This window comes from Amblyomma mixtum, chromosome 7, assembly GCF_055824585.1.
Source record: "Amblyomma mixtum isolate Tamu chromosome 7, ASM5582458v1, whole genome shotgun sequence".
Classification (NCBI taxonomy): domain Eukaryota; kingdom Metazoa; phylum Arthropoda; class Arachnida; order Ixodida; family Ixodidae; genus Amblyomma; species Amblyomma mixtum.
The window spans coordinates 35,085,327-35,099,373 of record NC_143018.1 but is presented as its reverse complement, the minus strand read 5'-3'; the positions used below and the strand labels follow the sequence as shown (position 1 = coordinate 35,099,373).

Sequence of the window (14,047 nt, the reverse complement as noted above, 5' to 3'; positions counted from 1 at the left end):
TTTTTTTTGTTGTTGTTGTTGTTCCTTCATGCGGGTTTGTAGGCATGTGCCAAAACAGAAGGTGCTGCGGAAAGTGTTGTGCAGACGACGCGACGCCAAGGCTACGCCCAACCTTCTTCCTTCAGTCAGAACGATGCACCAATGGAGTGCCTTTAGCGAAAGTAACCCCCATGACGTCAAGGGGGTTCAGAGTAGTGGGGCGGGGACGTTTTTGATGAACGAAAAAACGAGCGGGCTTTGATTTGAATTTTTGCAGCTTTTCGGGGCACGCATGGCTCTAGTATTTTGCAGAGGTTGTCTTCGATGCCTCATCTATGCAGTGGGCTTGTTTTTCAAAAATGTCTGGACCCTGGTCAGTGGCCCTTCAAGTTTTGTTTTGACTTTTTTTTTTCCCCCTTTCACCTGAGTACATGTGTGCAAGAGGCAAGCTGCAATGCCAAGCTGAGAGTCGTTTATCAAATCATTTCCCGAGCCCAACGACACTGCAGTGTGCCTGAGCCACACCTATCTCCTTCTGTTGTTGGGACACAACAACAATTGGTGTGCCACATGTACCTCGCAAATTAAATTGACAAAAATGCACCGGCCACTTCAAGGAAAAGTTACAACTCTTTCCCTCCAGTTCCTTGCACGATTACTGTGACAATACTCTTTGAATGCAGGCTGCTCTCAACAGCTAGTTCCAAAGCATCGACCCGTGCAAACCATGACCCATTGGTCAGCCACCTGTTACAGGGCGTGCCAAATCCTGCCAAACCCCATGACTGAGTCACTTCTTGAGAGAGCTGCATTACACAGGCCTAGTAATAGGCGGTCAGTTTTATTGTTTCATCAGCACTCTGGCTGCGTGTCCTTTATTCAGTTTTCAGTTGGACCGTTTCTGAACCAATAAAGGGCTGACAGCCCATCGCAATTTTCGCAGCCCAAACACAACATTTTAATGACTCTCGTAAATCTGCCAGGACAACTAACCAGAAACTACTACTAACCCTAACCAACAATTGCAAACCAAAACGAGTCTGCTCTGTACACGTCATTAACGCCACCTATTGACTACTAAAACAAGCATGTTCCTAATTGTGCTTTTCGAAGACGGCAGCACCGTGGTACTCTGAACTAGGCCTGTGACCCATGACACACAAGGTGCCAGAATAGTTCGGCATTCTTATGTGTTGTCAGTAACTGGTGGGTCACATCTGTTAGACCTAGCCTTGATCGAGCTGGCCAACCCTAATAAAATTAAAGGAGAAGGGACCTTTCCATGCATTCACACCTCTCACTGATACTGAACCATAATAGTGAACCACACAAAGGTCTAAGCATTCACTGTAGAGTACTGGAACTTTGTAACATGGCCCACCAGTGTCCTGCTGTGCACCCAATGTGTTCGAACCTAAAATAACAGGAACATCAAGTAGTCCTGGCGACTCACCACATTCTTTTCTGCAAAACTGGTAACAGTAATTGTGGGCAGAGCACAGTTAGCAGCATATTGTCAAACGTTAACTCATACGAAACAACAAGAAAAAGCTGAAACTAAACTTTTCTTGAAACAGTTTTTCCAGTCATGTGGCACAATAAACAATGTAAAGCATAAAATGCACGAAAATTGAAAAAAAAAAAAAAAGGCACATTCACGCCATAAAGTTGTCATGAATTCAGCTGTTGTGGTGCGAAATAGATAAATTTTACTTCACATTCAACTAGTGGGAAAAAGAGAAGAGAAAACAGCAAATTTGAAGGTGGTTGTTGCATCAAGTGCAAATGGCATAATTTTAAAGCAGCCACCCATTCTTAAAACATCTGTTACCAATTCCTTGCCTCACTCGCTAAGTTCACAACTTGGTGAATGAACATCTATAAACATATGCTGAGGTGGGAAGTGAGAACAATATGGTTGCATTCTGTCATGCATTGTCTTCTCAGAGCAATTAATCATGCTTCGTGCTCTCAGTCTGCTTGTAAGCAGTGGATGGCAGGCCACTTTGACACAGTTCTTTCCGCCTGGTCCTGTTCTATTCTTGCCACAAGCCCGCCTGACTGATCAACCAAGGGCATTGGGGTAATTTAACTCTTTCGGGACCGCGGTCCGGATATCGTGCAAAAATGCACGATCAAATTCCGCGCGCTTTGCAGCTCAAAATGCTCGCGCTGGAACACGTGTCGCCATCTAGTGGGGTTGTCGAACATCTCTAGTTTTCGTTTTGGCGTAGTTTGCCTCTCTCACGGCAGGCGGCGACCTAGGAGAGATTTTAATCTTAGGCGCGGCGGCGGCCGAGATTGGGAAGCATGGCATCGACGTCGCGTCAGGCCGCGCGAAAAAAGAAGCGTGTGTCGCGCTATTCAGCTGCTTCGACTGCGGATTTTTCTGATCCGACGAGCAGCGAAGAGTCTCAAGATGAGTTTTCGAGCTCCGACTTCAGTTCAGAGAGTGATGCAGCATTGCCATCACCAGGACCGTCAACTAGTGTCCGAAGGTGAGTACATAGTTTCAGTTTCCGCTCGCTCTTGTGTATTTACGTGGGATCACTATATGTTCTCGTTATTTTTTTCTGTTTGGTAGGGTTTCCACAACCTACGGGAACGACTTCCTGCCCCCGCGGCAGAAGCGTATCCAGTTTTCTCCCAGGCGGGAGCCTGGTGTACATCTCACAGAAGATGTGGGTGTGGCGCTCAGAAGCACCACAAAGAGATTTCTGACCGCCCTGGACTTTTTTTTTCTTTTTTTTCACGGCCAAAGTAATCGAAACGATTTGCGAAAACACCAATAAATATGCTTGGATGAAGATTTTGGAGAAGCCCACTCATGCCCGTCCAGATGGGTCTTGGGAAGAGGTCACTCCAAGTGAAATGATAAAGTTCATTGGCCTTGTAATTTATATGGGCATCTTGAAAGCGCCACGAATCAAACACTACTGGAATGTGGGAAGCATTTACAGTGGTCTGCTGCCACCACGAATTATGCCGCGGCGTCGCTTCATTGCGCTCCTTGCGATGCTACACGTCGCTGACCTGGACGATGCAACGCAGCTATCGAAAGGAAAGCTTCGCTTTGTGTGGTGGCTTCTGGAGCACATGAACAAAGTGTCGGCAAAGCTCTTTCAGCCTCACCGAGACCTCTCTGTGGATGAGCGGATGGTGAAATCCAAAGGCAGATCAGGGATACGCCAATACATCAAGGACAAAGTGACCAAGTGGGGCTACAAGTTGTGGGTGCTTGCCGACCCTGACACCGGGTATACAGTGCAGTTTGCTGTATACACAGGCAAGCGCGAGCAGCCAGGCCCCCACGGGTTGGCTTTTGATGTAGTTTGCCAGTTGTGTGCAGAATACTTTGATCAGGGGTATAGAATATTTATGGACAACTTTTACACCTCAACGCACCTCTTCAGTCACCTCCTCGACCGGAAGACATTGGCTTGTGGAACTACACGAAAAGACCGCCGGGGATTCCCTGCTGAATTGAAGGATGCGCGCTGGGAAAAAAAAGCTAAAAGAGGTGAAATTAGATGGTTGCGCGACCAAGAAATTCTCTATTTACAATGGAAAGACCGACGACTGGTAAATATGATGAGCACAATCCACACAGCCAACGAGACAGTCACCGCAAAAAGAAGACAAAAAAGTGGAAGTACCTGGACCCAAATTTCTATCCCAAAGCCTTTGCTAATTCATGATTATAATTCTGGAATGCTTGGAGTAGATAAATCAGACCAGATGATTGGCTATTACAATGTACTGATGCGTAGCGTCCGCTGGTGGAAGACCCTCTTCTTCCACTGCATCGACATTGCATGCGTGAACAGTTTCATACTGTTCCAGGAATACCGAAAGTTACACCCCGAAGTCCCTGAGCTGGCCAGAAATGCTTCCTTCGACCATTTGGCTTTCCGAGAGGAACTGATCCAACAGCTTCTTCAACTTGAAGGATCCAAGCAAGCTCGTGCTCCTCCACCACCACCCGCAAAGCCCCCCTTTCACAAGCCCGAAAAAGTGGAGAGACGCAAAAATTGCAAGCTGTGCTATCAGCAAACAAAAAGTGAAGTGAAAACCACGGTTTTCTGCAGTGACTGTAATGCACATTTGTGCTTCAATGCTTCGTGCAACTGCTTCGTCGCGTGGCACAGCGAGCGGGCACAGAAGTGAGTCGTGAACAGTGGTGTGAGAAATCACACACACAAAAAAATGTACACAAGTGTGCAATGTTTTTTTGCCTCACAGTTATTATAGAGGTATTGTAGCACATTTTGTATATTCTGGAATTTTTTTAGTGCTGTTTTTTACTTTCATATGTAAAAATTTCCAACTTTTTTTTCTTTCCTTGAAGTAAAAATTTGTATTTTGAGATTTTTTTTATATCATATAGTTTGTTCAGTTATTTCAATTTTTGTACAATAAAAGCCCAATCATTTAGCTTCATTGTGATATATGTTTCAACAAGATAGTCCAAAAATTTTGTTGAATAAAAAATATTTTCAAACATGTATCAGAATTGCCTTCTTTTGGGCGGTCCCGAAAGAGTTAAGTGCGAAAATAATCAGAATGAAATCATAATATCACCTCTTGCCCGTCTTCCACAAAAGGAAAGGACAGCCCTTTTGATCTCAGCCCCTAGCAACTCCACTGATCAAACAAAACAGTCCCCTTACCTCTTTCGGAGAGGGCTGAGCTCGCTTCTTCGTCATCACCGCTCCTGTCACCATCTGCGTCACTGGGGCCTAAGCGGTCCTGTGGTAGCAGTTCATGGTGCGAGTCTGGTGACACACCACTCCCATTCTCTTCCGCCCTCCCTGTCGTTGTCACACTGTTCTCGCTGCCGACCGCGGCAAACTCTGTGATGCCGTTGGTGGCAGAGGAGTCGCACGCGCTGCGAGACACGGGCAGTCCTGAAAACCCGTCCGACCTGGACACAATTGCACTTGCCGCTGAGAGCGTCTGTGATGTCACACTCGCCGACCTCGATGCCGCAACAACCGACACCTGCGTTGTCGACGACGGACCATTTGAGATGACATCGTCCGAGTCGAGGCTCGATTCGGCATCTATCGTTGAGTCACATTCATTCTGCGGTGGCGACGACGCAATGCCGTTGGTCTTCACCGCCACACTAGCCGCTGCCTCCACCCGTGCCTGGGTCGCCGCTGCAGTGGCAGCGAAGCCCGTACCGAACCTTAGCCGGTTCATGCGCACAATGCCTGGCTTGAGGACGGAATTGGTTGTGGTGCAGTGGAAGTGGTGAAGTGGTGAGTGGTGTGTGGCAGCGTACTCCTGGCGAAGCACCACATCACCGCGAAACGACGCGCCACTGCCGCCCCCAGTGGGAATCAGCAGGGGCATTCGGTGGTTGCCGCCCACCAAGCCCCCGATCTTGAGTGCCGCAGGCACATCCACCTCGGACACCTCGAAGACGGGGCCACCAAACGCGTTCTTCTTGGCAGTGACCGTGTCCAGGGAGATGATCCGTGCCACGGGTGGGGATAACCGCCGCTCCGCCGCCTCGCGGAGGTCACTGATCCCGTCGTCATCCTTTGTTGAGCCAATGTGGTTGCTGCCTCCTCCCTCAAGGCAGCCAGAGGGGCTGGGGTTTTTCTTCTCTATTGCACTGGTCGTCTTTGCCAGGGAAGGGGAGGCACGGCACGGGCTGGGTGACCGCTGCTCCTCCTCGTCTGTGTGCAGCACACCGTTGGTCTCCGGTGTCGGCACGCTGCCAGGCCGCGCGGTTCGGTGTGGCGTCGTGTGGCACTCGAGGGCTCCCAAGGCACTGTTTGCAGCAGGCTCACCATTGCCAGCCTGGAGTGGGGCTGCTGCGGTTGTTGTCGCTGTCGTTGCAGAGGTGGCAGCGCCGGAGTCATGGTCCGCGGACCGCAGGGCGTGAGGTAGATCAGGACGGTCTCGCAGTGGGCTGGAGCCATCTGTGACAGTAGTGGGAATGCAAACACACTTTAGGATATCTGGTACCAAAGACTGTCAGAAATTCGAACTACGCAAGCATTACAGGGATCATCTTGCATGTTTGTCAGCAACAAGGGTGCACTTATAAGTGCATAAGTTGGTTGGTTTATGGGGTTTAACGTCCCAAAGCGACTCGGGCTATGAGAGACGCCATAGTGGAGGGCTCCGGAAATTTCGACCACCTGGGGTTCTGTAACGCGCACTGACATCGCACAGTACACGGGCCTCTAGAATTTCTCCTCCAAAGAAATTCAACCGCCGCGGTCAGGAACGAACCCGCGTCTTTCGGGCCAGCAGCCGAGCACCATAGCCACTGAGCCACTGCAGCGGCAATAAGCGCATAAGTAAGGCAACAGGGGGGGGGGGGGGGGGGGGAAGACTAAACGACCCAAGGAAAGTGGAAAGGCAGAGGACCACAGACACAGTACTCACTGAAAATTTCAACTAACATTTGTATCATATCTGTGTAGTGAAAGTAAAAATAAATCATGGGACCATGAGGCTACCTCAATTCATGTATATGCCAGTAAAAGCAAGAATTCGATAATCCTTATCAAGCCCGCCAAGAACCTCAGCTTTATTTTTGTTGTCCTCCCACAAATATAAACATTAGCTAGACAATAATTATTAAGATGTCAGTCATAACCAAGTCTAGGTGGCTTAGTCTTCAGCCAGATTTCTTGTGCAATGTTTTTCATTTTTTGCCAGCGCTTCGACAAGGCGCTGAGTGATTAACAAAAAACTGATGACATATTTGCTTTTATTTTTGTGTTGATTAGTGATTACTGGCACAGATGGACCAGATAAAAACTAAAAATGCAATGCTCACAGCATAGAGACCATTCTGCAAAAGAAAAATGGAGATGAAACAGAAGTGTGCAACCAAGCAGGACCTTTCTACTTAAACTTACAATCCTTAACTTTTCTTAACCTTTCTGAACTAAAAGAAGCCTGACCTGTCCACATAGTAATGGTATGTAAAAAAAAACAAAATACCTATCAATCAAATCTTTACAATGCACGCAATGGTGTCCATAGAAGTTTTTCAGACCAGAAAAAAAAACATTGATTTCCTTTCTATATTTCAGCTCGTAACTGCAAGCCAAGAACGCAAGAAATTAAGGTTTTCATGGCTTCCACACTTTGAAGAAAGAATCTGTGGCTACCTGTACACACAGTAAAGCATTAAAAGCGTGCAATGGTAATCATCGAAAGCAAGAACCCCGCCTAACAACTCAAGCAGCTGCCAGTGGCCATGTGACCACAAGTCAGCCAGTTCTGCCATTTGCTGCACGGAACCATAGACATACAAAACGAGAGCTTCTAACATTGTGTGCGGTTCGACTATGGGAAAACGCTGATGCACAAAACTTACACTCTGCTCTTAGACAGCGTGGCCAACCCAGGGAGCAACATTTTTCAACTTAAATACGCCACCCTCGTGCTGCATGTAACTCATCAGACCCTCTGGATGCACTGCCAGTGTCCTACAAACATGGCAATAGCAAGCCCAACGGTGAATCCTAGTGACAAGTAGCAACAAGGGCTGCTAATTACAGCAGGCATTAGGAAATTCAATTTCATCTATTCTTTTGTTCGCTTTGATTCAATCCTGTCCAAAGGTCCCACCCAGCAAACACGCATTTCTGCAGGCCACGGCTTACACTACAATTTTAACAACGACTCCCTTCAAGTGGTTTCGCATGAAGCGATCTGCAGGCTTGCACCACTCCTCCACCTTAATGCCACAGCGTCTCCGGCATGACAACAGCGGGGCAAAAGGAGAGCCATGACAAAACCTCATCTTTCATCCACTCATTCCTTCAACGCAGAGTGAAAGGGAAGTTTAAGACAGATGCGCGGGCAATGCAAGAGAAGTCCCAGTTGCAATTCTGGATGGAAGACTGCGTCAACAAATCCCATACACCAGGCTCACATGACAAGGAAGAGCGACGAAAGCAAGAGAGAAGTACGCTTGCCGTCAAAAGTAAATGGATGGCGACTTTGTCAAAAGAATTTAATTTCTTTAAGTCTAAAGCATAATGGTCCGTGTTTGTTGGTGCACAGTGCAATTCGCAAAATCACAATTAGGCTGCACATATGTATTCATAATAAGGGAGTAATTACTCATTGGCATCCACCCAAGCGCAGCCATACGGCCAACTGAGCTAACCGGGACGGCAAGCTTATGGTAGGGCGAGAGCGAATTGATCAATAACTCGAAGTGGGAACAGTGTTGGTCAAATGTTTAGGGGAATCCCCCAAGGTGGAGTAGATTTGTAATAAGGGAGTAATTGCTCATTGGCATCCACCCAAGTGCAGCCATACGGCTACAAAGGAAAGCTATACAGCTTTCTCAGAAACTTCGTAGTTAACACAGGTCCTGGTCCCTTTCCTTTGTAGCCGTTTGGCTGCGCTTGGGTGGATGTCAATGAGTAATTACTCCCTTATTACAAATTTACTCCACCTTGGGGGATTCCCCTAAACATTTTACCAACATATGTACTCAAGGATGCATGAACTCAGGGGGCAATGATTATTTCTTTAAATATTGCCTTCCATTTACTTCTGACAGCACCTGTACATGGAATCAGTTGCCTCCACAGAGACGACAGTGGCCTAGCAAAAAAAAAAAAAAAAAATGGCCCAAACACAAATTAGAGCACTGGTAGTGGAAGAAGCTGTGCTGCAGTGCATTTCCAAGACTATAGTGACAACCCACCATTATGGGGGAAGATGGATCTTAAAAATTTTCATTAATGTAGTCACAGTAATGAAATTTCCAAGGAATGTGCATTTTTGAGTGCTAATTCTAAATATGTCATTTAATGTTATCCAAAGAATTTTTTGAGCATTTCTGTAATATGTTATGAAAGCCTTTGTGAATAGTTTTTAAGAATTTTTGCTGCAAGCAACTTGCTAAAATGTATGGCACTAGTTTCTCGACACCAAAGAATACCATAAATAAGAGTAAAACTGTCATCCTGCCTATCATAGAAGTAGAGTTATAGGGTTCTGAAGTTGCTACTTTAGTAATGGGAAGACTTGCATTCCCGTTTCTGAAGTGGCAGCTTCAACACCCGTAACTCAAGTTCTAGTAGGCAGGATGATAATTTTACCCTTACTGCATTCTTTGATATCAAGAGAAACCAAAGGCACACACTTTAGCAAGTTGCCTGCAGCAAAACGTTTTAAAAGCTCTTCCTAAAACGTCTTTTATACCAATTAAGTGTTCAAGGAAATGTTTTAGATGAAATTAAATGACATTTTGAATCTGCACATAAAAATATAAGTTCCCTGAAGATTTAATAACTGTGACTACATTAAAATAATGGCTGCCAGTTTGGAATATTGTGCGAAAGTATGGTTTTTTGAAGGTGGACACCACAGTGGTGGAACTGGCAACTGGCTTCTTGTAGCAGCTTTTGTAGCAGAAGAAATCGCAGTTTGTAGCAGCAATTTTAAGTTTTGCAGCACGAAAAATGGCATTTTGTAGCAGAATTCGAGCTTTTGTAGCACACAAAGAAAGCTTCGTACCAAAATTTCATGCCAAAAAACAGTTATTTTAAATAAAGAAGCTTTGTTGTATTTCTGCAACAGGCATTTGCTCAGACGTTTTTAGCAACCACAGCCATGCAAGAGCAAGCTTCAATCCCAAATGCCGTTTAAAGTGCTTGGTTCCTTAAAAAGAGCCGAAAATAAGCAAAACAGGAGGTTCTCTTAAAAACACTGCCGTTTTTATTCAGAAGAGCGACATAACGAGATGCTCAACAGAACTATAAAAAACGATACCGTTCGTAAAACAAACTTTCAGGTACTATTTCTTCCCTTTTCTTGATCACTCCAGCTTAGACAGTGCCGCTGCGAGCTTTTCCTGTCCATTCTTCAGAAGGGCTTGTCCACTCTCAACGTCTGCAAAATGTTTAGACTTGACACCTTTTGTGAAAAGTAGCTCAGCATTGGTGATCATATTCCTGGCCAGTCTGATCTCTTCTTGTACCTTCTCTTCATTCTGACCCCTTTTCTGGGTGTCTTTGCCCTGTACATCACAGTCTTGTTTCGCTTGTTTTGCACGGGTCTCTTCTCCTGCATCCGCCTCCAACCGTTGCAGCTGACGCTTCCGCGATCCTTTCACCGCTCTGATTAATCCTTGTGTCATAGGAATGGCAGCTGGATTTTCTGCCCGATATAAGTTAGTCATAAGTTTTGTTGCCTTTCAGCTTTGACAAAGATATCGAAGACGTGAAGTGTCCATCCACACAGGCAGTGCGCTGACAGTGGTCCCTTTGTTCACCTTCGGTTGCAAAGCAGCGATGGCGATGTGGCTGCCGGCAGATGCGTTGCCGGAAGTGTTGCCGGCAGACATCAGTTTTGGTTTCACGGAAATGAGTTTCGGTTTCGTTCTCGGCAGAGTTATTGGAGTTATTCAGAGATATTTCGGCGCAGGCGTGGCGCAAAAGTAGGCAAAAAACCGATTTTGTAGCAGCATGTAGCAGGATTTCCCATTTGGCGCAGTTTGGCGCAATTGGCGCAGTTTGGCGCAATTGGCGCAGTAGTTCCACCACTGACACCAGTGCCAACAAAGTGCGACTGAGGTGTCCACTGACCCAGGGAGCCAGTAACATCTCTCTTTCCTTTCTTAAAAATCAATGGAGTCTACAACGTTGTCCATGCCAACTAACCCAACGAACACAGCTGGCCTACTGCTCCAGTGCCACGTTTCTGCCACAACATTGCCAACGACAACACATGCAGCACACATTTCTCTGTGACTACAGCAACCTGGCTCAAAGCGTGATTGAGGTGTCCACTGACGCAGGGAGCCTGATATGCGCCTTTCCTTTCATGACTCTCTCAGAGGGTTCATGCAAACAGGCGGATTTTGCAGGGTAGGAGTATAACAGTGCTTTCAGACTAAAAAAAAATTGCAACCATTTGCACATTTCAGACAAATGCAAATACATGTGCTAGTGTGGTGCGTGAGCGGAAAACAGGTGGCTCACCAGCCACCTAGGTCACCTGACCTTGTGGCATCATCACAACCTGCCAGGTGTGTATCATCATCATCACAACCTGCCAGGGGGGCAGGTTGTTTCCTGCCAGTAGCAGACTTCAAAGACAACGGCTAAATGCGGGGAATGGCCACTGTAAGAGTTGGTGCACTACAAATGTTTTTCAAGATTGAATTCCCCCTTAAGCGGGTCACTCGATGTGAGGAAGTGCAGGTATTTAGCAAACGAGGTCGAAGGATGAGGTGGACGCGGATGTTGCACCCATATTCAGATGGCTGACCAAACAGATTTGAGAGCTGGTGACAGCCCTGCTGGCAGCAAGCAGAAAGGCACACTAACGCCAACTATCAAATATACGCATGCTGGACTGAAAACCACTCGTCCCACATCTTCTTGGAGACACAAAAACCCTAACATTCTTGATTCTAACAAGATCAGCTCTTTTCTTAGGTGCTCCTTGGAGAATGCCATATGTACCAGTGAGGGGGGGGGAGGGGGGGTAAAGGAACGACTAGCCATGCTGCTTACTCCCAATAAGCCAAGCATAAAAAATATTTTACTTCCTTGTCCTCAAAAAAGCTCCCAAGCTGCAGCATTTGAAAGGAGCGATGTCATTTCTGATCGCAGAGCTCTTAGCCACCCCGCACCAAAGAATCGATAGCACCAGTGAAACCATAAAACTCCCGATTGAAGACAACTAACCTTTGATTCATTCTATGCTGTGCATCTTTTTAACTTCCAACATACAGGGGGCTGCAAGTTTGCAGGCCTTTACAATCAACGACAGTGCACTCAGTGATTGGTAGAATTTATCAACAGAAATGACAGTGCAGAGGATACAGTCCTACCCAGCTACAACAACATTTTCGCCACAACTAAGTATTCCCGATTCCTTGTGAGCAAACCATACAAGGCAATGCAATTACTTCATCACACAGCAAACAATTTTCAGAGCCAGGTTCCGCTGCTTCAAAGTTTTTGCGAATAAGCCGCCAATTTTAATTTTTTTTTTCGCACATCCAAATGTTGCTCAATATCTTGTTCGGTTTCACTAAAGACAGCTGTCAAAGTCAGCTTGCACTTTCAATGATGCTGCTGATATTCACTGCAGGATCAGAATTAAAGGGGCCCAGAAACACAATCTTAGTCAACTGTTTTGCCTGTTGATTGCATGCAGTGAGTTATAATGGTGCTATTAGCGTCGGTAATACCGCGTATATTCCGTTTTTTAATATTTTAATGTCCTCCCAAAAACAACTTAATGGCTCTGATGGTGTCGCCACACAGTGGCGGGTTTTTAGCAGCGGATATGACATCACCTGGCGCGAGCTTGATGATCGGACAAACAGTAAATATACTGCAAATTGTGTGAATAAATAGAGACACATTTTGTCACCTGTCTGCGTTTTATATTAGATCAACAAAAACAACTTGTTTGTCTTAGATAAAAGCCCTGCAAAGCAAGTAAAATAAAAATACAACACCAGGGGCGCTCTGGCATGGAAACGACGCTGCCAGTCTCAGCAAAAACGAGTTACAGGGAGCAGGCAACCATGGGGTGCAAACTTCCGCGACGTGCTCTGGCAGGCTGTTTTGATTGGTTGCGCCAGGTGCCGCCATTGGGAGAGCGAAATAGGAGTGGGAAGCCCCGCCAAAATCGAGTTGAGGGCAGCGTTTTGTTTGCTTGTATTTTGAAATTTCTCCACTGAATAACTCCCGTTCCTGTGCATCGATTCCTGTAATTCTTTTTAAGTCAGCATCTGTGTGACATAAAGAACCCACCTGAAGTATAGCCGGTATCCCCCCAAGCAGTGTTTCGCAGCCCCTTTAACACTTACACCTGTGCACATAAAGATGAGATCTGGCACACGACTGCCTGCGACAGCACTGCTGATAGCTCGGACTCCGCGCACGCAGCCCAGTACCGTTAGTGCATGGTGGCTTTCTGTTGGCCCACCTTTTCACTTCTCTCGCTAACCAAGACGGAAACCAGATGTATGTTCGCTTCAATGTTAAGTTATTGTATCGGAGGTTACAGGTGACAATGTCAGACTTTCAAGACAAGTGACGGTTAGTTCCAAAGCACTTCCGCTGTAGCTTCAGTGCAAAGCACATTAAGCCTAGCGACTCAGAGCAAGTGACAAGTAACCAACAGCCAAGTGCTCTTGTGCCACAGGCGAGCATTGCAAGTAAATTTTTGTTTTTTCCTTTCTGGAGCAAATGCAGGTACAGGCACTGCCCGCTTTAAGAAGTATGGTCATTACATTTTGGCTGCATGTTTCTCCTTTGCAAAGATGTGAAAGGCATTCACGATACGATCACCAAAATAATATCTAAATGAATTTTTTGTATCATTCTATTTTGGTTCCGGTTTTAACAGCCTAACAATGACTACGAAGTGAACGTTCAGGAAACATATGTCATGCGAGGCATGAAAAAAACTGGTTTATCTGGTTTAACACCCCAAAGTGACTCAGGCTACAAGGAATATCATAGTGGAAAGCTCCAGAGAATTTTGACCACCTGGCGAGTGCGCCGATATCGCACAGTACATGGGCCTTATCATTTCACCTCATCGAAATGCGACTGCCGCGGCCAGGATCAAACACGCGGCTTTCAGGTCAGCAGCCAAACACCATAACAACTGAACCACCACGACGGCCACAGCTTCGTCATTTGATGTCAGTGCAACGCTAAAGCCAGCCTGCCTGAGAGCGAGAATGACCACAAATAAAGAAACTGCGATTATATCACATTATTTTCAAGCCTCAATTTATGTCACAGGGCTGCTGAAACTGGAATGGAAACAGCACGAGAAGAAAATGCATTATAAATTATTTAGCGCTCTTACGTGAATAACACGAGACCATATAGAAACAGAATGACGAGTGGCCAGTAAGTACATCAAAATTCAGGGGGCACTTTGACTGTCTAAAGTGCGTAGAGGCGAAATCGTTTTCCGAACCACTTTCGCTGCTTCTGTGGCACTGGTGGCGTCACATATAACTGAGTACTAATTGCTAAGTGATGAACAAATCAGTAATTAATGCTTAATTACTTATTAATGCCTGATTACTAATTAA

The 14,047-nt window shown here is 46.1% G+C and overlaps 1 protein-coding gene across 1 annotated transcript in view; it reads right to left on the bottom strand.

Moving 5' to 3' along the window:
• The window catches only part of LOC149335632 (uncharacterized), a 48,057-nt gene that overhangs the window by 17,249 nt on the left and 16,761 nt on the right, over positions 1-14,047 (bottom strand). The window contains exon 5 of the mRNA XM_089552220.1: positions 4,650-5,912. Within this exon, the coding sequence (XP_089408346.1) occupies positions 4,650-5,912 (1,263 nt within the window). The remainder of the gene's footprint in view (positions 1-4,649; positions 5,913-14,047) is intronic.